This window comes from Stegodyphus dumicola, chromosome 9 (genome assembly GCF_044657685.1).
Source record: "Stegodyphus dumicola isolate Sdum_Otavi_A_Nest chromosome 9, ASM4465768v1".
NCBI classification, from domain to species: domain Eukaryota; kingdom Metazoa; phylum Arthropoda; class Arachnida; order Araneae; family Eresidae; genus Stegodyphus; species Stegodyphus dumicola.
This window is the reverse complement of record NC_140776.1, coordinates 31,776,160-31,800,170: the sequence shown is the minus strand read 5'-3', so window position 1 is coordinate 31,800,170 and position 24,011 is coordinate 31,776,160. Positions and strand designations below refer to the sequence as shown.

Sequence of the window (24,011 nt, the reverse complement as noted above, 5' to 3'; positions counted from 1 at the left end):
GCGATTATATAAACATTATATGTTAATGATGAACGAAAATTGCTTATAGTAAAGTGGAATTATTCTCTATGAATGATATATATTACATCTTCTAGTACTGCAGTTCTTAGGAATTTCTTGAAATTATCATCTCCTGCAGTTGTTTACAGTCTGAAGACATTTTAATTAAATTTACATTAGTTCTTCATGAGCAGGCGTATAACATATAGGGTCAACTGAATCATTTTTATTCCCAGTTTTTGAATATATTAACGATGTGAGTTCCACTAGTTTTTTCGATGTTTACAGAAACCCTCAATATTCAACTAACTCTTTTTCAGTACTCGTTAAAACTACTAACTGGAAAAGAAGGTATAACATTTTTTCGCTTGATAATTAAATTAAACATGAGTATAATGTTTTATTTACTTATTTAACAATAAAAGTGCGGTCAAGAACCTCGAATGTTGATACTTTAATTAATTCTTTAAGAAATTTAATAACTGACAAACATAAATTAAATCATCATGATTTTGTTTCTATTTATTTAAATAAATTTATCTTTATGAAACTAACTATTTAGTGTAATGGATACACAGTGTAATGAATAAAATCTCCAGTAGTCCATTGTAAGTTTTTAAAGGTACAGTTTATGTTTAAAGGCACATTCAACTTATATGTATATTTTCCCCCGTTTTATATCTGAAGAAAAACTACTAGCTCTTGGAAAAAGCATTAAAACACTAGAAAAGTAAACAGATTGCTATCGAAGGCTTTTATATTCTTACAATAACACATAGTTATTTTAAAATGTATTTGTAAGGTAGTATCCCAAAGAAGCCATACGGAGAGAAATATAAAAAAAAAAAAGCTCTCACTTTTTCGATTGAAATCCTTCGAGATTTTGGTCCTTTGAAATAGTATTTATTTATCTTCAAATACCTCTTTTTGTAGTCCCCATGCAAAGTTCAACGTGAATTTCACTTCAAAAATAAACGTGCATAAAATCGTAAATAGAGAGAACATTTTTATAACATACTGCGAACTGAAGGTATTAAAAAGATATCTATCAAATACACAACATGTTAAAATAGTTATACGATTAAGAAAAAATATACGCTGGGAAAAATAGAAGTTTTTCAAAGATTTAGTGTTTAAGATAATTATTACGGTTATTTCAATGCATGGATGCTAAAGGAAAATATTTTTAGCTACATGAATGAATTTTTTCTTAGATTTGTTTAGAAATAGATTAAGCAAATATAAAAATAATTTTACTTTTAAACCTTTCTGGCACGCTACCTTTTAAAGTCGGAGTTTCATTAAAAAAAAAAAAAAGAAGGTAGGCAGTGTAATTAGGCCTAGAGGAGTACACAAGTAAAATTTTGTGAAGATAGCACTTATCGCTTTAATTCTGTGGGTGTGCCCAAAGTGGCACACTGATTGAATAGAGCTTCAAAACGAGTGCTGAAACGAGTTGCTGTCAATGATCTGACCGATGAGATGCGGAGAAACAAAGAACACAGACTCTCAATCGTCCTAGATTATCGGTGAGCCCGGTCTGGGCACACCTAGGGTTCGCCGTTTGATTTTATGCAAGATTTCAAGGTAAAAATTTAAAAATAGTATAGAATAAGGAGATTAGCATACAGACAAGAAAATAACATCGAAATTTCTTTTCAAACAATTTCTTTTATACTCTAAATAAATCTGGAAGATTTCTTTGAAAAATGAGGGTCTTAAGAAACTAAACATGGCTAAAATATATGGAATGGTTTGTGTTGAACTGCCATCTACTATAAATAAAGAAGGTTCGGAGTAACCTATAGTAACCTATAAATTCTTTTTCATTAAATTTTTCTGTGCGTACAGAAGGAAAGTTTTTGTTTGTCCATACCGGACACACTGTGCCGCAAAGGGTTAAATAACAGCCAACATCGCTAAGTTAAAAATAATCTCTAAGTTTTCTTGTATAAATATGGAAGCTTTATAGGTATGTAGATATCCTCTTTTGCCTAAATGTAAGGTACCTTAAAAGGTATAGATTAAAATGAAAAATGACCCACCAGCGGCCAACCTGTAAAAGCCACTGAGCACTGGTAGTTCGGCCCAGAGTTCGAACTGGGTGCATGGGGAACAAACTGAGTGCACAGGGGATGAACAAACTGGGTGTATGAGGGTTTTTGTGTTTTTCCCATGCTTAACAAGGGTAAGAGGCCGTTTCCCTTAAAACGTCTTCCACGGGGCAATTCTCCTTTTCAGGGTAGTGCCTAAGGGCGGATAACGAAATAAGCTTTTTAACCAAGGGAAATAATCCAAAGATAAATTCATCTGTAAGCTCATGCATGTGAAACATGAGTTTTACATGTATTTAGTATTTATTTTTCGCATAGGCTTCAAACGTAAAAGAGATTGATTTTTACCCTAAATTATCAAAATCTACATTAATATTTTTATACAATTCTTAAATTATGTTTTACTTTATTTCAGTTAAGGAATGCAACACAGTTTTATATTAACATCTTTTGCTTCAGAACACCAGTTGCTAAATATAAAATGCAATTACTCTCGTACCATTTTACCTGCTGTGGCCTCGTTTCTCTGAATCAGTGCAACTTCTACTCTTCAAAATTTTGCCATTTTTTTCAGTCATTCACTATTCATTATGGCACAAGTATATTGGAAATGAAATTATATGACCTTCAGTTACCTCTAATAGTTCATATCGACTATTCTTCATCCTAAGTTAAATAAAATTTAAAATATTCATAATTTGTTTACCTCTTTTAAATTTTTTATTCAAATATTCATCATAAATTTAGCAGATATTTAGAGTTCAAAAGGGGCGTTAGCCCAGAAGGGCTATTTACTCGAAATGGCATTTTGGGTCTAATCACTAAAACCGCTGAATTTTTTTTCAAATTGTTGCTACCAAACATTATCGCACTCTGTTAATTTTAAAGAAATTAAATAATGAAGAATCTGCGTGTATGTATGCAAATTTTGAATAATGTCCAAATATTTGCTGCTAGAAACCCTAATTTCGAATTTGTTTTATTTCGTTTCCTATTTCATATTTTTTAAAATTTTAGCGAAGTTGTTATCAAAAACTAAACGATTTCAAAGAAAGCAGTGACAACACTGTACGGAATAAAACATTTTATATCCAGTGCGGAAGACTGTTTATCGGATATTCTAAAAATATTCTTTCTTCAAATATTTTTAGTCCAAACGGGAATTAGACAAAGTGCTCCCGAAACGTGCATAAAAAAAAAAAAAAAAAAAAAAAAAAAAGCCCTTTCGTGCGTAAAAGTAAAATCTGAGAACTTTCAGAATTTTCGTTGATTTTATTATTTTTTATCTTGGATATATAGCATATTAAATACATTTAATTGAATAAATATATTTCTTTACACAAAGAAATTTACACTCTGTGTTTATTTCAAGGGAAAAAATGTAAATAAAATTTCATTTGTAATATAAATGGGTTTATGGCTTCAACAAGAAATAAATATTTGCTGTATGTAAATTTACTAAATAATATACGTTCTGCATTTTATTTATGAAAAAACTGTGTGAACGTTTTTGTCTTAAAACACAATAAAGGAAGTAATAAATTTTCTTTATTACATTTAAAAAGGTATATATAAGTAAAATAAAAATATTAGATCCAAAAGTGAAATTCAAATTAAAGTGAAATAAAAGTGACAAAATATTCTAAACACTGAGGAAAAGAACAGAACATTTATATGAAATGCCAAAGAATAAAAAAAAATTTATATAATTTGTACACACAGAATATTTTAAAATCCTCACGTACTAAATAATTCATATTAATTGACGAAAATTTGGTAATAATTTTAGAACTGCAAGTTATGATAAAATATATTAGTGGTCTAGAAAACCAATAAAACTTTTAAGTTAGAATTAATTTAAAATGAGATATTGTCTTTCAATTACTTTTCAAATTTAAATTGACATTTGTATGTTTTAAACTGACATTTTTGTAGCAAGACAGATGCAGTCTTTATATGAAGTGACAATCGTCGCAGGTTTCTCCGCTCGATTTTCTTAATTTAAAAATAAAATATTTTAAATAAAAAAAATGATTCACATAATTTTTTTAAAATTTAAATAAAAAAAATTGATGTGAATACCTCATGACTTCCTTGTACGGAATATTAAATTATGCGCAATTTTCCTGCATTTCGTTTAAACATATTGAATTAACAGGTAACGAATTCTGAATCAAATCTACTTCGTCGATAGCGCATGAACCACAGTAAAATAAATGCACTGTTTCAAATTCAATATATATATTTACTATAACGACGCTTCGGCGCTAGGTTCACTTAACAGCATTACATTTTGTTCATTTTATAACTTAAAGTGCACAAAAAGTATCTCATCTGAAGAATTACCACATGCACTATTCAAATACTATAATAAATCTAAAACGATGTATAAAGGAAATTACACAAATAATAATAAAAAAAGTTTTTTCACAGACGGTTCAGCGCCGCTTACCTAATGCACATGCGCTCCTATTTAATTCAGTTCTCACTTCGCGTCAAGGCAAAAATACATAAAAATCCGAAATATTTTCATTAAAAATTGAAATATATAGAAAACATTAAACACAAGTGCAGTTAAAACATTAAAAAAATAATTTTTGCTATTAAAATTACAATTTCTACTCAAAAACAAGCTAATAACAGAAATGATAATTCCAGAATGAATTAAGCACAATTTAATTCACAATAATAAAAGATGTCATTACTTTGTTGTTGCGAAGCTTAGTTTCTCTAAATTGGCAAAACATCCACTATTCTGCTAAGTTTCAAATGTAAACAAATACGGCTGCCATACTAACCAAAAAGTACGCTTAGCCGCACTTTAAAAACTTTTGAATTGTTGATAATTACACAATTATTGCATGCAGGTTAAGTAAAGGCATAAAAGCCTTAACCGGAAGACAAGAACAACTTATTCAATCATTTTTAAAGCAAAAAATGCACAATTTACAAACATACGAGTATAAGAATAACAAAAATGAGCTCACAAAGACGAGTAACACAGTGGATATATATATATATATATATACGTAGGTCAGTCAGAAAGTTTGTTGCACTACTGCCTAAACATGTTTCGTCTAAGACTATTTGGATGGCACTGCGTGGCAACACTTCAGACTGTACCTATATCGCGTGACGTAGCAGCTTTCCCGAGGCAAGTTTAGTTTTCCAGATAATCAGTCGCAAACATGTCACGACAGCTGTAAATAGGGTTCCAAATTGGAAATGCGTACAGTGATTCGTCTTTTGCGCGCAAAAAGGTGCAAATGCACTGAAATTTATGGGCAGTTGCATGAAGTGTATGGTGAAAATGCAATGTAATGTCCAGGTATCGCGAAATGCTGCAACATGTTTGAGAATGGACTTACAGATATTGACGACGCTACAGCGCGAGGGAAGACCTTCAACTGCAACTAATTATTCGGGAATCGCTGCTCCCGTGAATGAATGCATTCTTGCAAACAGACGCATGACGATGGACGAAATCTTAAACGAACTGGATATTTCTCATGGAATTGTGCATAAAATTATTGCCGATCACCTTAAATTTCGTAAAGTTTGTGCTCAATGGGTGCCACGTCTATTGACAGAGGAAGATAAAGGAAAGCGTTTTGAAAGTGCATTTGCATATCTGCAACATTACCAAAAGAAAGGAAATGAGTTTTTGGACAAAATTATGACTGCAGATGAAACTTGGATTAATCACTTCTCAATTGAAACGAAATGCAGTTCGCTCGAGTGAAAACATTGCAGTTCTCCGATACGAACAAAGTGTCGAACTGTTCCATCTGCAGGAAACGTGATGATGACGCTGTTTTTCGACAGAGAATGCGTGGTGCATACAGAGTTCATGCCGAAGGATACAACAATTAATGCATCTTCTTACTGTGAAACACAAAATCGATTGCGACAATCACTTAAAAACTGACGGCCAGGTAAACTGTCGTACGGCATTATGCTCCAGCATGACAATGCAAGACCGCATGCAGCAAAACAAACGTGTGACCTTTTGTAAACTTTTAGGTGGGAAGTGTGGAATCACCCTCCTTATAGCCCAGACCTTTCACCTCCTGACTTCCATGTGTTTGGTCCCATGAAACAAGAACATTCAAAGCAACGATATCATTTGGATGCTGAAGTGAAAGCTGCAGCCCAACAATGGTTATCGGACATTGGACGGGGTTTCTTTGCAGAAAGCATTGAAAATCTTGTACCACACCTCGACAAATGCCTAAATGACGGAGGTAATTACGCTGAAAAGTAGATTTTGAATGGAACTTTAAGATATAAATAAAGGTATTGTAAAAGTTTGCTCCAGTTTTGTTTTCTGAGGCAATGCAACTAACCTTTTGACTGACCCTCGTATATATACATATATTTATATACCTTTGGTGCGGCCGATTGCAACCAAAATGAAAGGTGCGCATCTACATGTTATAGCAGTCTTATATAGTCTTATATACAAACTTTCGATGTTCTGAGGCTACTCGTTTTTGAGTTATGAGAGATACATACATACATACGTACAAACGCCTCGAAAAAGATCTCTTCACAATTAATTTTTAATCAGTTTTATAGTGTTTTTTGGGGAAAGGAGTCCTTTATTCTGTTCTTACGTACGGATGTCACGAAAACACATCGTTAAATTGCATTCGATAGTTGTCAAAATGGATATTTTCGGCCAAATATGGTACCTGAAATTTTTCGCGATTACAATACTTCCTTTTTATTCCGTACAAGGAAATGAAAACGACAAATATAATTCTTATTTTTTTAAATCTTTTCATTATGAAATAATGAATGAATTGTAAATTATTTTCATCAATTCAGGATATTATACAATAAAAGTCCTGAACTATTGACAGTTTAATGATTAAACTTAAAATATTTTATTATGGTTTCCAGGAAATAAAATGGTAGCGAAAAGTTAATACGTACACAAGAATTTCAATAAAACTTTAAAAATAATTACATGTGTTTCATACATATAAATTGGTTATTTTATGAATTTTGTTTTTGTTTTTGTTTCTGTTTTTGCTTTTCAAAGAAATAATTTGCAATACGGACAAACAGTAATGGATATATTCATTACACATTTTCAGATTCATAAAATAGAATTCTGAATTGCACATACATATTTATATTCCCGTCCCTTATAGAACATTTTTATTAATATTTGAGAGTTATATCCGAGGATTCAGAAATAAATAATTCATACTACGTAATTGCGATATTTCTGCCATACGTTGGAGATTATATTTGCATCTCCAAATAATCTCCAAATCTCCAAATCTTTTCTTACATAAAACTTTTAGCTCTAGAATCTAACGCGAGGCCAATCTTTTACAAACATTTCTTACTAGAAACTAGAAATTAAAAAAATAAATTTGTTTTACATTATCAGCTCCATGGACAATCACTTTTCATCTGTACTGCATCCAAACAGGAGCTTTTAATTCAAATCTGGTTCCTTCCAGAGATCTGGAAGGAAAACTAGTTTCATGAAATGTTACACAATGAAATGGCAAGTAACATGAATATTTATATTTCTCTTAACATTCTTATTTCATTCATGACTTTATTTTAATTATCTCTCCCCGTGCTCTCTGACATGTGTTGTAAAAGAAAACACCAAACACGAATGTGTTTATGTATACGTGTTCAACACTGCCTCCTACAATCAAAACACTAACGTGTTAAAATTCAACATAACAAGACCTAGTAACACACCCTATCTTCAACTCTAAACCCTGAGGTACTATTCTGAAAGTGGCTAACTCTGAAGTGTAGCGTCAGAGAGCCTAACTACATTCATTCAACCTTTAACACATATTCACAATACTTTTCTTTTTTTTTTTTTCTTTTTCTTTTCTTTTTTTTTTTTTTTTCAGTCACACGAATAAGTTTAAAATTTTTGGCATTACTTTCACTTTTACCATATCACAGTATTTCTTAACATTTAAAATAACAGTTCACATTGTATATAAGAACATATTAACATGCCGTTAATTTTACGCATTTTAAAACATACATTAGTAGTACATTGTTAACTTCTATTCTTTTCCAAGCAAGTGCCAATTCTTCTACATTGAAACACTACATTTCAAAAGTCTTTCAGACTAAAACTTCTTTCTTGCCAGAATGTTTTAAATAAAATTTATACAATAACTTTTACAATATTCAAGTATTTACACATCCCTATTATACATCAACTTTAGTTTTACTCGCGAGTAATTGAAAAACATAATACCAAAATAGGTAACAACTCATTTCTCGCCTTTTTGGCGATAAAGGTAGACCTCACATGAGGTAAAACTTCTTGAAATCTGCCACTTGCAGTAAGAATGAAAGATTAACTTAAGTTTGCAAAGTAACATAAAATTTTACTTATCTTTGTTATATTCGGACATTCTTTTCTCAGCCCAGTCCTGGAAGGTGGCAACGATTCGCATTTGATTTATCCTCCTTCTTGTGCGGGCTCGCCTTTCAGTGCCTTCCTCTAGAAGCTTTCTTTTCCCTCCAGTTCGGTCACCCTTGAATACCTTCTTTTTCGCCTCTTCCTGTGGTCCTGGCCGTTTGATGGCCGCTGGTCTTGGCTGAACCGGGACACTTCTCTCTCGTTCCTGCTTGGACCTCGTTGCTGGCCGTTCAAATTTGCCTTGTATCTTTTCCACCGCCGCTGGTGGTCCTTCCGCAGTTCGGCGACATTTGCTGCGTAGAGTCCTGTCCGATGAGTAGATCTTCCGTTTGGGAGCTGGGTTATAGTTGCCGTTATTTCTCCTGGCTCTCTTTGCATTCGTCGTACTTCTCCCTTCTTCATTCTGGGGGTAATCGTGCGTTCTCTTTTGTGGTCGGTGGAACGGCTTCTTTTTCTTGTTATCTTCAATTCAACGGGGAAACTTTCTTTTCAATTGCTCCTGCCTCCTAATGGCTTGTCCTTGTGCTTGACGTTGTTCCACCTCTGGAGCTTGTGCCTGCCGTGTCTGCCGTGCCGAATCCTGCAAAAGATCTTTGAATATTTCCATTTTATTACGGTCATAGTATGGTTTTATTTGGTCAATGTTTGCGGAGCATGTTTCACCATTCCTGGCTTTTAACACCACTACAGCGTGAGTTATTTTTTCTATGACATAAGGTCCTTCAAATCGTGGAAAAAATTTGGCGGTTTTATCTTCTGGTGCTGAAGAAAGTGAATGCTTAATTTTTATACTTCATCTCCTACTTTATAAGTTAATCCCCGTCGTTTCGTGTCATAATAGAGCTTCTGTTTTCTTTGTGCTAATTCAGTGTTCTTTTTTGCTTCTTTAATTAATTTTTCTATATCACCCATTTTAAATTCTGGGGCTCTTTGTTGAACATAAAATAATTTATCTAACGGCGTTATAATCTTTCTGCCTAAAAATAACTCAGCAGGAGTTTTGCCCGTTGTATCATGTTTTGCGGTCCTAAGGGCGAAAGCAAATTTATTGACATAGTTATCCCAGCTTTCATGAAAATTTTTAACATAACTACGGATAATGTTCACTATATTTCTATTGACCCGTTCCGCTATATTTGATTGTGGCCGATACGGGACCATTTTTAAATGACGTATGCCCAGTTTTTGGCACATGTCTTCAACTATATTACTTACAAATTGAGGACCATTATCCGATATAACTTTTAGGGGCGCCTCGTATTTTAAAATATATTTATTTAAAATAGAATTAACTAATTTCGCGGAGGCTCGTTTTAAGGGAACTATTTCGGTCCACTTACTAAAATGATCAACCATAACAAGGAGATACCGACTTTTATTTAACTGACTTTTTGGGAAAGAGCCCAATAAATCGATGCCAATTATTTCATTTGGAAATTCGGATTTAATACTATTTAGAAACCCGGCCGGGCGGAAATTAATATAATTAACTGCTTGACATGTTGGGCAGGACTGAACACACGCCCTTGTTAACTATTGCAGTTCAGGAAAATAGACTGCTTCGCGTACGCGTTGGAGAGTTTTTCGAATACCAGCATGAGAAGCTAAAGTGCTGTCATGTAACTCCTGCAGGATATTTAATCTAAGACTAACTGGGATAACAGGTCGAAAATCGTTGTTGGAATTTGTAGTTTTTGTATAAAATAATAGACCATCTATTAGTTCGTAATGGGCCGCCCTATTTCTTATCGCCACAATATCTTGGTGGCTAAAATTTTCAGGATCCTTTAAATACTCATAAATGTTTCCAAACTCAGGATCCTTATCCAGTTCGGTTTTTACAGTTTCATTTTCCTTTCCGGGGGTATGCTTGATTACCAGATTATATTCTTGTAGCTTGAGTGCCAATCTTATTAAGCTTGGGATAAGTTTTCCCCTGAGTACAATCTAGTTACCGCCGCATGATTAGAATACACTGTTATTGGCGCTCTTCCAAAATAGACTCGGAACTTTTGCACTGCTAAAAGAACTGCAAGTGCCTCTCTCTTAGTCGCGGAATAATTTCTTTGTGTTTGATTTAAAGTTCGACTAAAAATTGCCACGGGCTGCTGATTTTGCGAAAGTACCGCTCCTACCGCATAATCCGAAGCATCCGCTGAAATTTCTAAATCCTCATCCTTTTCATGAAATTTCAACACAGGGGCTTGCGTTAATGCTTGCTTTAATTTTTCGAAAGCACTATTTGCTTCGGCCGTCCACGAGGATCTTGCCTTTTTCCTTTTTAATTTTAAAAATGGTTCAGCAATAGCTGCAAAATCTTTTATAAAGGACCTATAATATGAACAAAGTCCTAGAAAAGAAGAGAGCTTCCTTGCCGTATTTGGCGGCGGATACTTTTTCACAGCGGTTATTTTTGATTCGTTTGTCTCGATTCCTTTCTGAGATATTTTGTAACCTAAATATTTTAATTCAGGGGCTGCAAATTTGCACTTTTCGACATTAACTTTTAGACCGGCCTCATTTAATAAAGAAAACACCTGTCTTAAATCCTGTACATGTTGGTCGAGATTATCACTAGTAATAATGATATCGTCTAAATAGATAAATGTGGACTTTCCAAGAACAGGCCTTAACACAATGTCCATACATCGCTGAAATGTTGCGGGTGCCTCTGAAAGGCCAAACGGCATACGCAGGAATGCATAAGTGCCAGACTTGGTTAAAAAAGCAGTCTTAGGCACGTCCTCCGGTCTAACCCCTATTTGAAAATAACCAGTCGTTAAGTCTAAAGTCGTCATGTATTTGGTCGACGTTATGTTCCTTAGAATTTCTTCAATAATCGGTAACGGATATACCGGATATTTAGTTATGGAGTTTAATTTACGATAGTCAATCGCGAAACGCCACCTTTTTGGATGTGTCAATGGATAGTCATTGTTTTTCTTACATAAAACCACCGGGCTAGCATAACTACTTGAGATGGGCGTTATGATCTTTTTACGTAGCATATCGCTAATGTGCTATTCTATAATTTTTTCTTTATTCTTATCATACCGGTATGCTTTGTGGCGAACTGGCATTGAATCTCCGGTGTCAATACTATGGTTAGTAACTTGAGTAAATCCTGGAATATCACTAAATAACGAAGCAAATTCACTTACCACTTGTCGGATTCTTTGTTGCTCTTCCTTAGGCAGGTGATCCAGGTTTAACATTGGCGGTTCCGATTTTTCTTCTCGAACTGGTTTCATCGTCAGCTTAAGGGACGCTTCATTAAAATCCAGCGTTGCTTGTGCCTCTGAAAGAAAATCTATTCCTAGTATAATATGTGCTTGCAGATTCTTTACTATAAAAAACATAACCTTTACTTGTTCGTCCTTGATACGAATGTATAGCGGTAATTTACCTATGCACTTACATCTTTCTCCTTGCGCAGCTAACACTGTCGTATTATCCGAATTATATATGCGATATTTACGAAAATACTGAAATCTTCTGCCACACAGGAACACTGCGCGCCTGTATCCAGGAGTGCGGTGGCTGGGATGTTATTCACCAACACTTCAATCTTCGGAAGAGTCAAATTTTTCACCATTACTGTATTTAACTTGAAGGAAGAGGGGTTTTCTTGGCCTTCGGATTTCCGCACCCTCCCGTCAGCAGAAATCCGTTTTAGTTTAAATCCTTTTTTCTTTCCATGCTTTCCTTCTTTTTCCACTGGCCTTGAGACTTTTTTCCTGGATTGCTATTGAACTGTCGACGTTCGCCGGCTCTTTTTGGATGCTCGGGTTTCCTTGCCCACTGATTCGCTTTGCTTCCGTAGCCGTGTGCTTGACTTTGCTGTGGTCTTGGCGCACCAAATTGGTTTCGTTGTTGATATTGGCGTCTTCTTTCAAAGTCCGCCGTTCTTCTACTTTCAAACTGAATTGCTAGCTCAAATAACGTTTCCAGTGTAGTCGGATTCCTTAATTCAATAAAGTCTTGCACTTGGGGAAGTAACCTCGGCAAAATCACTTGAATTATCTCAGGATCCGGACGGTTTCCATACAAGAGTTTGAAGACGTGAATTTTTCTTAAACTAAAGCTTGAGAGATTTTCGATTCTTTGCTGATATATGCTGAAAAGTTCCGTTTCTAATTTCGCACGATCACTTACGACAGGGTAGGCTTTTATTAGGGCAGTCTTGAAATTTTCGTAAGTATAGGTGGGACTTCCTGCTTGACCCAAGAGACTTCTGCCTATACATTTGAACCAATTAAGCGCTTGGCCCCTCAAAGCGCTGGTAGCTAAGGTAACTTTCTGGAACTCGTGCACGGGATACATCATGAAGTGGTCATCTAGTTTTTCTAAAAAACTGGTTACCGGTGAGTTTCCATTAAATGTTGCTTCTGGTTTCATCGCTGCGCGCATGATCTGGACGATGTAACCAAATAATTCCAGGGTGGCAGCTGGCATTTCTGGATTCTGAGCCGCTTCTGCAGGCAGCACAGGTTCTTCTTGAAACTCGGCCATGGTTATTCTTCTTCGTCGGGCGCCACTATCAGGTTCAGTGTTTCTCCTTACTTGCTTGGGGAACATTCCAGAACCTGACTCGGAACAGGGAGCTTACTAAAGCTATGTTCAATAAATGTAGGAAGTAGACAAGATACACAGGAAGGGTATACGAAACCCTTTATTTTTCACTCTTTACAATAATTTCCGTACTTCGGAATACAGAGACCAACTACTTGTGGTCTGAACGTAAGAATATAAAAATATTAACTAAACTCTAACTTAACTTTGGAATAATAAACAAGGGTCTACGTGGAAGATTGGCCGTATATTAACAGGAAGCCGTATGTAGTACAGAGAACTGTTAACACTACAATACGTTTAAAATTATCAAGAGGATTAAACCTCTGGCCTGGAAGGCAACCAGCAACCGAGTAAAACTGCTAAGGCAAGCGGCCTGTTTCGACTAACTCCTTCCTCTCTCTCGCTGGGCAAAAAGCCACAACTTAAGTACTTGGCATTCGCCAAACAAATTTACATAAATAAGTTAAAGCTTTTAATTCTGGCCGGAAGTAGAAAATAAGAAGTGATAGTAAAGATTTAAAATAAAATAAACGTTAGTAAAACTTAAGATCCTTACAATTTCAGTATTTAATTCTTATTTATTCAAGGATTTAGAACAGAAACGGCTTTGGAAATACAGTCTAACACAAATTTGATGATTTTGAATCATTGAAATATTTTGTATATATTATTTACCCTCCTGTTTTATATTTTAAGCAGAAATGCAACAAAAATATAAGTTCAAAAATTATTAAAGTAAGATCAATTCCAGTTGAGTTTAGAGGTTTAGAAACTGATTGCCAAAAGCAGGCATTAAATTTTGGTTATTGATCAACTAGCAGTCATTAAACTGTGTTAGGGTAACATTTTCTTTTTACTATTTAAAGGGGACTGATTAAACGGAATACACATTTGGATTAAGTTTTTGAATTTCTTCACCACACGTAAAAATAAAACATTAGGAAAACTGTTTTCATGTAATTATCTTCCAAATTTTAATTAGAATCAAGAATAATTAAATAACTCATCGGATGGCAATCACATAAGCAATTAATATGGTCGAAAATTACGCAGGTCTGAAAACTAATATTAAGAAAATATCGATTATATAATTCTTTAAAATATAGCGTCAATGTTGCAAAATTGCTAACATAGTAAAAATGTTGATGAAGTTGTGATAAAAGAAATAGAAAATTGAGAAAAAACTGTCATGATATGACAGAACGCAGAAAAGGATTAGATTACGTCATTTAAATTGGAGCGATGCCTGCAAAGACTCTGTGTCTGAAGAGGGGCATCTTCCATAAAATTATTAGCTATTTCGTTTTATGAAAACCTTTGGAATAACCTTACACTTCTAACTGGTTTATTCTTTAGATATTATTTCAAATGTATGTTTGGAAAAAGTATAAATATACTATTTTGTTTACCAGTAGTTTAAAGATTTCATTAATATAGCTTCATATTTACGAGTTATTTGCGCAAATTCTATGCTGTAATGAAATTTGATATATCTTGCACTGAGAACTCTAAAACGTGAAAATTATGTATGGTATTTGTTTTAAAGTTGTTTAACCAATTAGCAACAAAGATGGAAAAATTAAATATATTTCTGATTTAAATTTGTTATTTAAACGCTTCTGCATTTTTAATATAACGCTCGAAATGAAATCCATTTTCCAGCAATGCTTTTTCATCTCTAAGATTTGCAATATCACTCACTAAACTGAAATATTCACGTCTTGATTATGAAATATATTTTAGGCACTTTTGCCATATTAAACAATTTTATGCCTTTCTTTATTAGAGATTTGAAATGTGAATATTACGCGTAAAATATCATATGTATTCTCCATAAAATAATCACATTGCTATTTGTGCTTTTTTTTAAAATCTGCTTTTTAGAAAATGCTTCTGAAAACATCATCAGCCGGTTCACTTTATTTTGCATTAGTCTGTTATCTGCACACGGAATAAAAATAATTTGTTAGAAACATTTTAAGTTGTAGATTATTTTTGAAGTAGAAGAAGGGGAAAATGCTCAGTGCTCTCACCGGGAACCGAACCCGGTCCTCTCGAATACTCGCCGCGTATCCTACTGTTACACCACGAAAGCAGAGAGAAAATACATTATTTAATTTTCTTTTATAGGGCACTCGACATTAAGGGACCTAATCGCCAAATCCTGATGGAAATGAATTATTAAAGACCAGCATTTTAGTTCGGACGCCACTATAGAGAAACTATAGATATAGAGCAGGAGGCGTAGAAAATGAGCAATGCTCTCACAGGGACTTGAACTTGGACTTCATGAATTCACGCCGCGTTTGCTACTGTTACACCACGAAGGTCTGTTAAGAGGAGGGGAAAAATACCTTACAATTTAGTTAACAAATATAAAAGTTAGAAATCTGAATATTCGGAATCTGAATATCTACTTCCTTCAATAAAGGGAATAGAAGAGGATTTCGATTGCATCTTTGAATAACTTGTAGAGTAACTATTTTTTATGCAGGAGAAGCGAAAAACATGCAATGACTTCGCCGGTATTTTGAAACCTGGACCTCTCGAATCCTCGTCGAGTTTGCTTCCAGTAACTACACGAAGGTATGAGGAAAGGAGGGAGAAAATACCTTATATGCCCCCCTTTAAAAGGTGACTGAGGACTAGGGCACACAGGCCACAAATCCTGGTTTTGACGAATTATGGCCCACCATCTTTAAGTTCGGGTGGCAGCTGTGAAGTCATTTTTTTTTAAGGAGACGTAAAAAATATGCATTGCCTTCGCCGGCTCTCGAACCCTGGACCTCTCGAATACGCGTCGAGTATGCTTCCAATTACAACACGGAAACATGCGGAAAGGAGGGAGAAAATGCCTTATAAACTTAAAACAATAAAGTAGAACTGAACCTATAACCTGCATTAGATTACGATTTTTATGCACAATATTTTTTATGCACGGTATTGGGAGTAATATATTGTGTGACGCTTACAAAACACATCAGTATTTGTAATCAAGATTAAATCGTGATTAATCCGTCAGTTTCAATACTCACACATTGAAAATTCTAAATTTGAGGAAATATTTTAAATACTTTTTTGAATTTCCCTTTCTGACGAGATGTAATAGCTTGGTTGATTTAACGGTTTGTTATTAAAATATATCTCTTTAAATCGTAAAAAAAAAAAAAAAAAAAAAAAAAAAAAAAAAAAAAGTGCTACTAACAAATTTAGCACAAATTTGCTTTGTTGCATAAATTTTACTATAATTTGAGATACTCAAAACGAATTATGTGCGCTTCGCATTAGGCAATAAATTAAGATTTAAGAGTTGAATATATTTTGTATGTGCAATCAATATGGGGAGGGATTTCTCGGAGTTTGATTTGGTTATCTATTCTATTAAAATATGTGTGCATCTGTCTGTTTGTTTGTAGTATTATCTCTTTCGGAACGCGACGATTTAAGTTTCGAGAAAGGTACCTCCGTATTCCAAAATTTCACGGAAAGCCATTTCTACCATTCTCATTTCCGTACGACTTTAGTTAGCCGAGATATTAATTCAAATTCTGAAAACGCTAAAGGTGCAATATATGCATAAAATTACTAACGTATCTAAACGTCTTTACAATTGGGGATTGCTTAAATAAGCTGTCAACATGTTTAACTATTTTATTAAGAAGAGTTCATCCCAGTTAGTAGTCGCATATAATAAAGAAAAAAAAAATAATGGTCAAAGGTGCGTATAAGCCGTCAATATGTTAAATTATTATATTAAGAAGAGTTTATCGCAGTTAGTAGCTTAAGATTTAGCTATTATATTATAAGGTGTTTTACCCGCTTTCCCGGCGTGCCTTCGTGGTGTAGTGGTTCTGCACGCTGGACCGGTATTCCAGAGGTCCGTGGTTCAATTCCCAGCAAAGGCGATTGCTCATTTTTCATCTCTACTGCTTAAAAATAACTTAATGTCTCTAGAATATTAAGAAGAGTTTATCTCAGTTAGTAGCTTAAGGTTTAGCTATTATATTAAGAAGACTTTACAGCAGTTAGTAGCTTAAGGATCAGTCGCATATAATAAGGAAAAAAATGAAGAGTCAAAGGTGAGATACACACATGAGATTATTGATTGGTGATCGCTTAAAGTAGCACGTAAAATGTGCAACTACTATATTAATAATTGTTCATCGCAGATGGTATACCTTAAGAAATAGTCGCATAACATAAAGAAAAAAAAATATAGTCAAAGGTGCAATATGAATAAAATTATTAACGTATCTAAAAGTCTTTTCAGTTGGTGATCGGTTAAATAAGCTGTTAATATGTTTACTATTATATTAAAAAGCGTTCATCTCAATTCATAGCATAAGAAATAGTTGCATAATAATAAAGCAAACAAAAGCAAATCAAAATCTGGTACGTATACGTTAATTGAACTCGAAATCCAAACTAAGTGAATAAATATACAAATGTTAGAGAATTTATGCAAAATAATGAATTTCACAATTATTAAACTCATTTGGATTGCGTTTATAGTATCTTTATCAACTTAAAAATAATACAGTTTTCTTGCTTATATATGCATTCGCTTACATCAGAGAGCCTTGATCCCAAGAGAAAGAACATTACGTAACCTTTATATTGGAATGTTCGAATAAAGCATAGCCTTGCAATCTTTGTAAAAAAAAAAAAAAAAAAAAAAAGAACCGAAGTTGAATCCCGTAATACGGCTTCCTAGGTCCATTGGGCATTTGTTCACTACCATTGAGATGGAAAGCAAATCAGACGGAAAACGACAAAGAAGCAATAAAGTATGATAGTTCTGGTACTTACCATTATTGTCGTTTAATGAAATGGTAAAACCATCGTCTCTTTGCCATGACGTTACAAAGACGTACTCTTTCCCATTTCCAGATATCTCGCAGCGAAGTAAAGCCACGTTGCCTTTGAAAATAAACTCAGCATCGTAAACAGTCACCTTGTAATCCTGCAGCACTGAAAATAAAAAAAAAAAAAAAGAAAGAAATGAAAGAATGGAAAAGGGAAAAGATAATTTGGATTTGCATCCAAATGCGTGTCATTGATTTTCTGAAACTATGAAAACGTTCCCAACTTCCAATTTTTCTTTTCTGAATCTTATTTCTTCTGTTTGCAGAAGAACTGCGTAATCGAACACATTTTAACAACACTGCTATCATGTTTGTTCATTTAACATTATAAATAATTATAAATATTTTACAGTTTTTAAATGCAGATAGTCTGAAAACGTTATTTGATAGTCTGAACAAGTTATTTGAAATTATATATAATTTCTATATATTTTATATAATTACAGTTAGCGTGAAAATATTTATGATACTAATATTCATGCATTAGGTTGGTTTATTTGATTACGGCAAAGGGCCGTAATCAAGGGGGTTACTAGGGCTATCTGTCTGAGGGAAGCAATGCCTTCGTGGAGGACGTTCTAGTGGATACTGACTCGTATAATCGTTACACTTGAAGAAAACCACAAAAAGCCCATGCAGCCAGACTTTCGAGGGGTTCCAGCCTCAGACCGACCTACCATTGTTCTGCGACTTTTGGTGGGCCTCATCATGTATTTGGACGAAGAATAAATGTTGCATTTTGTGGTATTGTGAGAAGAAGATATTAAAACCACACCACGATCATTAGAAAAGTTCTTAGCAAAATTTAGTAAAATGCATTTTGAAATTCGAGTGCGTATCAGTTTGTACGGAACAGTTTTCAAAAAACGATATTCGATACCATTTACATGTGTTTCTATTAAAACGTCTATCAAAGATTCTGGAAACTGTTAAATAAAAATGTGAACATTTTTTAATACTGTAAGTACAAAATATCCTACTAAAAATTAAATTTGCTACAAAGAATACAATAAAATTATAATTTATTCTCTTTATATTTAAAATTCTGTTGCAAACTTTTAAAGTGCATATTTAAGACGAAATATTATTCAATACTTATGACTAAATTTCTGTTGCATATATTATTTGCTACAAAGCAATAAAATAATAAAATTATAGCTTATTCTCTTTATGAGTAAAATTCTGTTGCATATTTCTAGAAAATCTGTGCTCAAATTTTAACATTTCAGGCTTATGCCTCTAAACACAGATGGAGATGATATATTACAAAGGTTCCATCACCTTGTTAATTATTAGATACTTAAGTTTATTTTCGTCTTACCAGCGGCCGAGCAGAAGTCAATGAACACTGGTAATTCGGTCCGGGTTTCGAATCTCGGCGAACAGGCTGACAGCGCGGGCATTTTCGTAGTTTTCCCCATGTGTAACTCGTATAAAAGCCGGTTTCCCTTAGAAAGTCCTTCACGAAAGCATCTCTTCCCTTAGGCAGATAGCCCTCGTATGCTTTGCCTTAATCAAATCAAAAACTTAAGTTCATTCGTTTCCTACCTTTTTTTGATAATTCCGGATATATCTTTATTCACTTCAAAAGACAATAAGCCGAATAAAAGCATCACAAATAACAAATGAAAAATCCCAAGGGGATAACGTGATATATCGATCTTTTCTTTTGTATTGAAGGAAAACATATAGTTATGTTTTGCTATGCTATTATTACCATAATAATATATAAATTAATTTGTAGTCCTGACATCGTCTTCAAAGCCTGTGTTTGGCAAAATCTCTCAGAAGCTCAGAATTTCTTACACTATCATAATGGCAAGTCGAAATTCAGTTTGGTTAATCTAAATTTCGAAATTTTTGGAATTATAATTATAAAGAAAAAATAGAAAAAATAAATTAAAAAAAAACGAAATTATAATTAATTTTAATAATAATAATTATTTCAAAATCATAGATTCTGCAAATTATTTTTATGATAGTTGAAAAGTTTACCACTGTTGTAAATAATAATTTTTCTTTCATTTTTCAGTCAAACGTGTAAGAACATTTCATCAGTGTGCAATCGGTTATTTGTAAACATGTATAAAAATTGGCTAAATGAATTTTTGTTTATGAGTTGAGATATCTCCTCACTTACATTCAAAAGTTAGGACAAGCTTAATCAGCTGTCTCAGTCAGGAACGTATCAGGGATGAAGATGGTAATGGTAAAAATAATCTGAAAGATAACCGAAATAAATATCTAATAAGAAGTTAACTGCCCCCGAATACCATATTCAGTAAATATATTTCAGTTTAAAATTGTTTTAAGGGCAATGCTGATAAACGAAAAAAAATCATTGATTAAATATTAAAATTTGAATTTTATTGAATCAAAATTGTGTAAGGCTAATCACGTTTTTGCATATATCCTTGAAAAAGACTTAAAAACAGATCAGTCTTCACTTATTTAATTGGTTTAATGTTTTCCCATATTTCCCTTGCTGAATTGCTGCTCCATATTTCCCTTTCCCTTGCTGGGCTAGGCAGATAGCCTTAGTGTGCTTTGCCATAATTAAACACACCACCACACCACCCGAACAATTCATTTTTTAAACATAATACATTTAATAAATTTAAAAATTATATATGAGAGCTTGGTCTTTGGCATTTTATGTGATTTACCTAATAATTATTGTTCCCTTCTAAAAGAAGTAGTAATTTATATTCATTACTAGTTTAATTATAAGTTTCAATTAAGGGTGATTTAGAGTTTAATACTTTTGGAATTTCTATAAGGTATTTAATTTTAAATTGAACTTTCAATTAACATTCAACGTATGTATATATATATATATATATATATATATATATATATATATATATATATATGTTTTCTAGTAGAGTATTGAATATATTATCTCCTTCATAAACAATTATAATTGTTAGACTTGAATTTACTCATTAGCATATTTAAAATGGAATAATTAAAACCCAAAATGCAACCAATAAAGTAAGTAATTATCGTCATTAATCGGGAATTAGTTGACGTTTCAAGGGGGAACAAACTAACTTCTGATCAATTAACAATAATTAAGAGATGCGAAAGCATTTCGTCTTTTTCTTAAACAAGAATCAGAACTAAAAAAGCTATTCAGTAAGACTGAGTTCAAATTATTCAAATTGCTAATTAAAAGTCAGTAAGAAATTGGCGATTCTATCAAGCTTTAAATGCAATCTTCAAATAGGAATGTCTAATTCTTACAAGAGTTTTATTTTCTTACTTGTCTAAACTGAATATTTAAGTAAACAAGGTAATTGCAAGTAATAATAATACTTGCACTAAAGTTGCAAAGTAATAAAATAATAATTTATTTTCTAGTAGATTACTGAATATATTATCTCTTTTGAAAGAGTAGTTAGAATTATAGAATCGAATTTATTCATTAGCATTTTTAAAATAGAATATATATGTAAAGAGAGAGAGTATAGATATAGAAAGACAGATAGAAATGCGATTTTAATATACATGTATATATATATAGATATATGTATATATATATAGAGAGAGAGAGACAGAAAAGCGATTGTAAACAGATTTTAAATTTTACACAGAATTTTTAATTTACACTCATTGTGTATACATATGAATAAAGAGAGAAAAAGAGAGAGAGAGAGAGACGCGATGGTAAAGAGATTTGAAAAACCCGACGTGTGTGAATTTCGTATTAAAGTAAGTAAAATACCAAAAAATTATAATTTGGTGCATCGGCTTCTATATCAATTTTTAGCACGAAGAATTGCATCAATATTACCGAAAAACGTCGGCCCTTCCAGCTTTCCTTTGAATCTATTATTAGTTTTGATCTAAATACAATTAGCATATAAAATGTTATCATTTGATGTCAGAATTTATAATCTTATTAAGATGTGCTTTCTAAGAATTTCCATGCACTTTTACAACCTGATAGTTAGTTTACGTCTTTGACGGATGTAGTTGCACAATGAACGCTGAGGGGTTTGTAGCATGCCATGCGTTTTGCCTTAAAATGGTTTCAGATGACAAATTTTGAATTAGATGTAGAGAGCTCAAGCAAACAAATAGTAAGAGAAGGAGAGAAGCAATTTAGAATTTAAAATCAAAGGGAAAAAATAAACTTTAGATTAGCGTAGAATTTTAAAAATTAGCTTCTTTACGAACATAAATATTTAATTTACTTTTTTTCCTAAAGAAGCAAAACCCGTGTCTGATCAACTTAGAAATCGATAGACATTTGTTCAAAATATATGCTAATCTTGCAAAGTCATCAGGATTTTTTGAAGCAGGAGACGTGAAAAATGTGCAATGCCTTCGCCGGGGTATGAACCTGGACCTCTAGAATACACGTCGAGTGTGCTACCGTTGCATCACGAAGGCATGCGGAAAGGAGGGAGAAAATACCTTGCAATCTAAGGTTGATTTTAGATGGTTCTAAGGTTCTTTTCAAATATCTGCGAATTATTAATTGCTTCTGATGTTGTATTTAAATTTTATGCAAAAAAATATCTGAAATGTTTAAGATTTGAAATTACGTCAAAAGAGGCGTTTTTTTAACGTTTTGTGTGTTACCTTTATTTATTAAATATCATGTTGTTTTCACTTAAACCATAAAATTCAGTTCAGTAGCAATGTCGCAAAATAATTTTAAAATGAGCCTTTTTTTAGAATTTCCGAAACACAGTTCCGAGCGCTGGAGATAAAAAGGGTTCTTTTCCCCCCTCCGTAAAGTGTTGCCATTGCTCGCTTTGAAATCCTTGAGTTTGTGAATCAAAAATTCGTTAAAGGTTTACAAAATATGAAATCGACAATAAAACAAATTCCAAATTTCAAATTGGGTCTTCCACATGCCAATATTCGTAAGAGGATTACGTCATTCAAAATTCGATGGCTCTATGTACCGTTGTATTATCACAATGCGAGAAATATACATACATGTATGCAGATTTTTCATTATTCAATTTCTTCAAATATAATGCAGGATTCTAACATTTGTTGGCAACAGTCTGAAAAGTGAAACGGACATTTATAGTGATTCAACACAAAATGGCAAAACGAAAACAATAGTCCTTCAAAGAACCCAAAGGGGTTTTGTCCCTTATATTGTTCTGTAAGGAATTGCACTATATTTATAATAACAAAAGAGAAAATTTATTTGTGTCAGTGGAGATTGCATGTGGTTGGTTAGAGGAAACACAAATTTTGGAACGCATGTTGTTGGGATGGTGTAGAAATGCATTTCGGAGCGGTATTTTTTAAAATTTTATTTAGATTTCCTGTTGCATACTTAAAAGATTCTTAACGATTTTTTCTCACAAATCATAAAAAATATTCAAATTAACACTACCTTCAGAGTTACAATCATAGGGAAATATTTATATGAGCTTCATTCCAAATCTCTAACAAAGTGTTTTGATTTTTTGCCAATTTTTCAAGAACAATATCAAGAACAACTCGACAATTTCTTTTTTACCTTTGAACTTGAGTTATTTTAAAATGTCTGCATTAAGGGATTGTTCTTAAGCAAAATTTCAAAATGTTCACGGGTAATAAAGCAAAATTTCGTTATCGTTTAAAACAAAAATGATAAAAAAATATGAAATATGTAGTTTTTTTACAATTTTTGTTTAAATACGCAACGTTAGGATTTTAAACGAAGTAGACTTCTTTCCCTTCATTTTAAAACAGCTGTGGTATCTCATCTTGGAAATGATTTCCTAAAGAAAACCATCTGACAACAATAGGTATCACAGATGTTATGACTTTGCTGTATATTCTTTCTTTCTGCAGTATGCACTTCTCTTTTCCCTTTATTTTTGTCATTTTTGATACTATTAATATTATTTGTGGTGATATTAAGCCAAACATTCAAGTGCCATTTTTGTAACTGTATTGTTTTCCGCAACATTTCATTTTAGATTTTTTAATTTTTACATTTTCCTTATAAGGTATATCCCCCCTCTTTCTTGCATACGTTCATGACGTAATCGGAAGCATATTCGACGCATGCTCATGAGTTTCAGGGTTGAAGTCTCAGCGAGGGCACTGCACATTTACCACGTCTCCTACTTCAAAAACACC

The 24,011-nt window shown here is 33.1% G+C and overlaps 1 protein-coding gene across 1 annotated transcript in view; it reads right to left on the bottom strand.

Annotated features, from left to right (window-relative positions):
- The window catches only part of LOC118181428 (cell adhesion molecule Dscam1-like), a 666,362-nt gene that overhangs the window by 381,419 nt on the left and 260,932 nt on the right, over positions 1-24,011 (bottom strand). Inside the window, exon 3 of the mRNA XM_085823330.1 lies at positions 17,857-18,018. Within this exon, the coding sequence (XP_085679456.1) occupies positions 17,857-18,018 (162 nt within the window). The remainder of the gene's footprint in view (positions 1-17,856; positions 18,019-24,011) is intronic.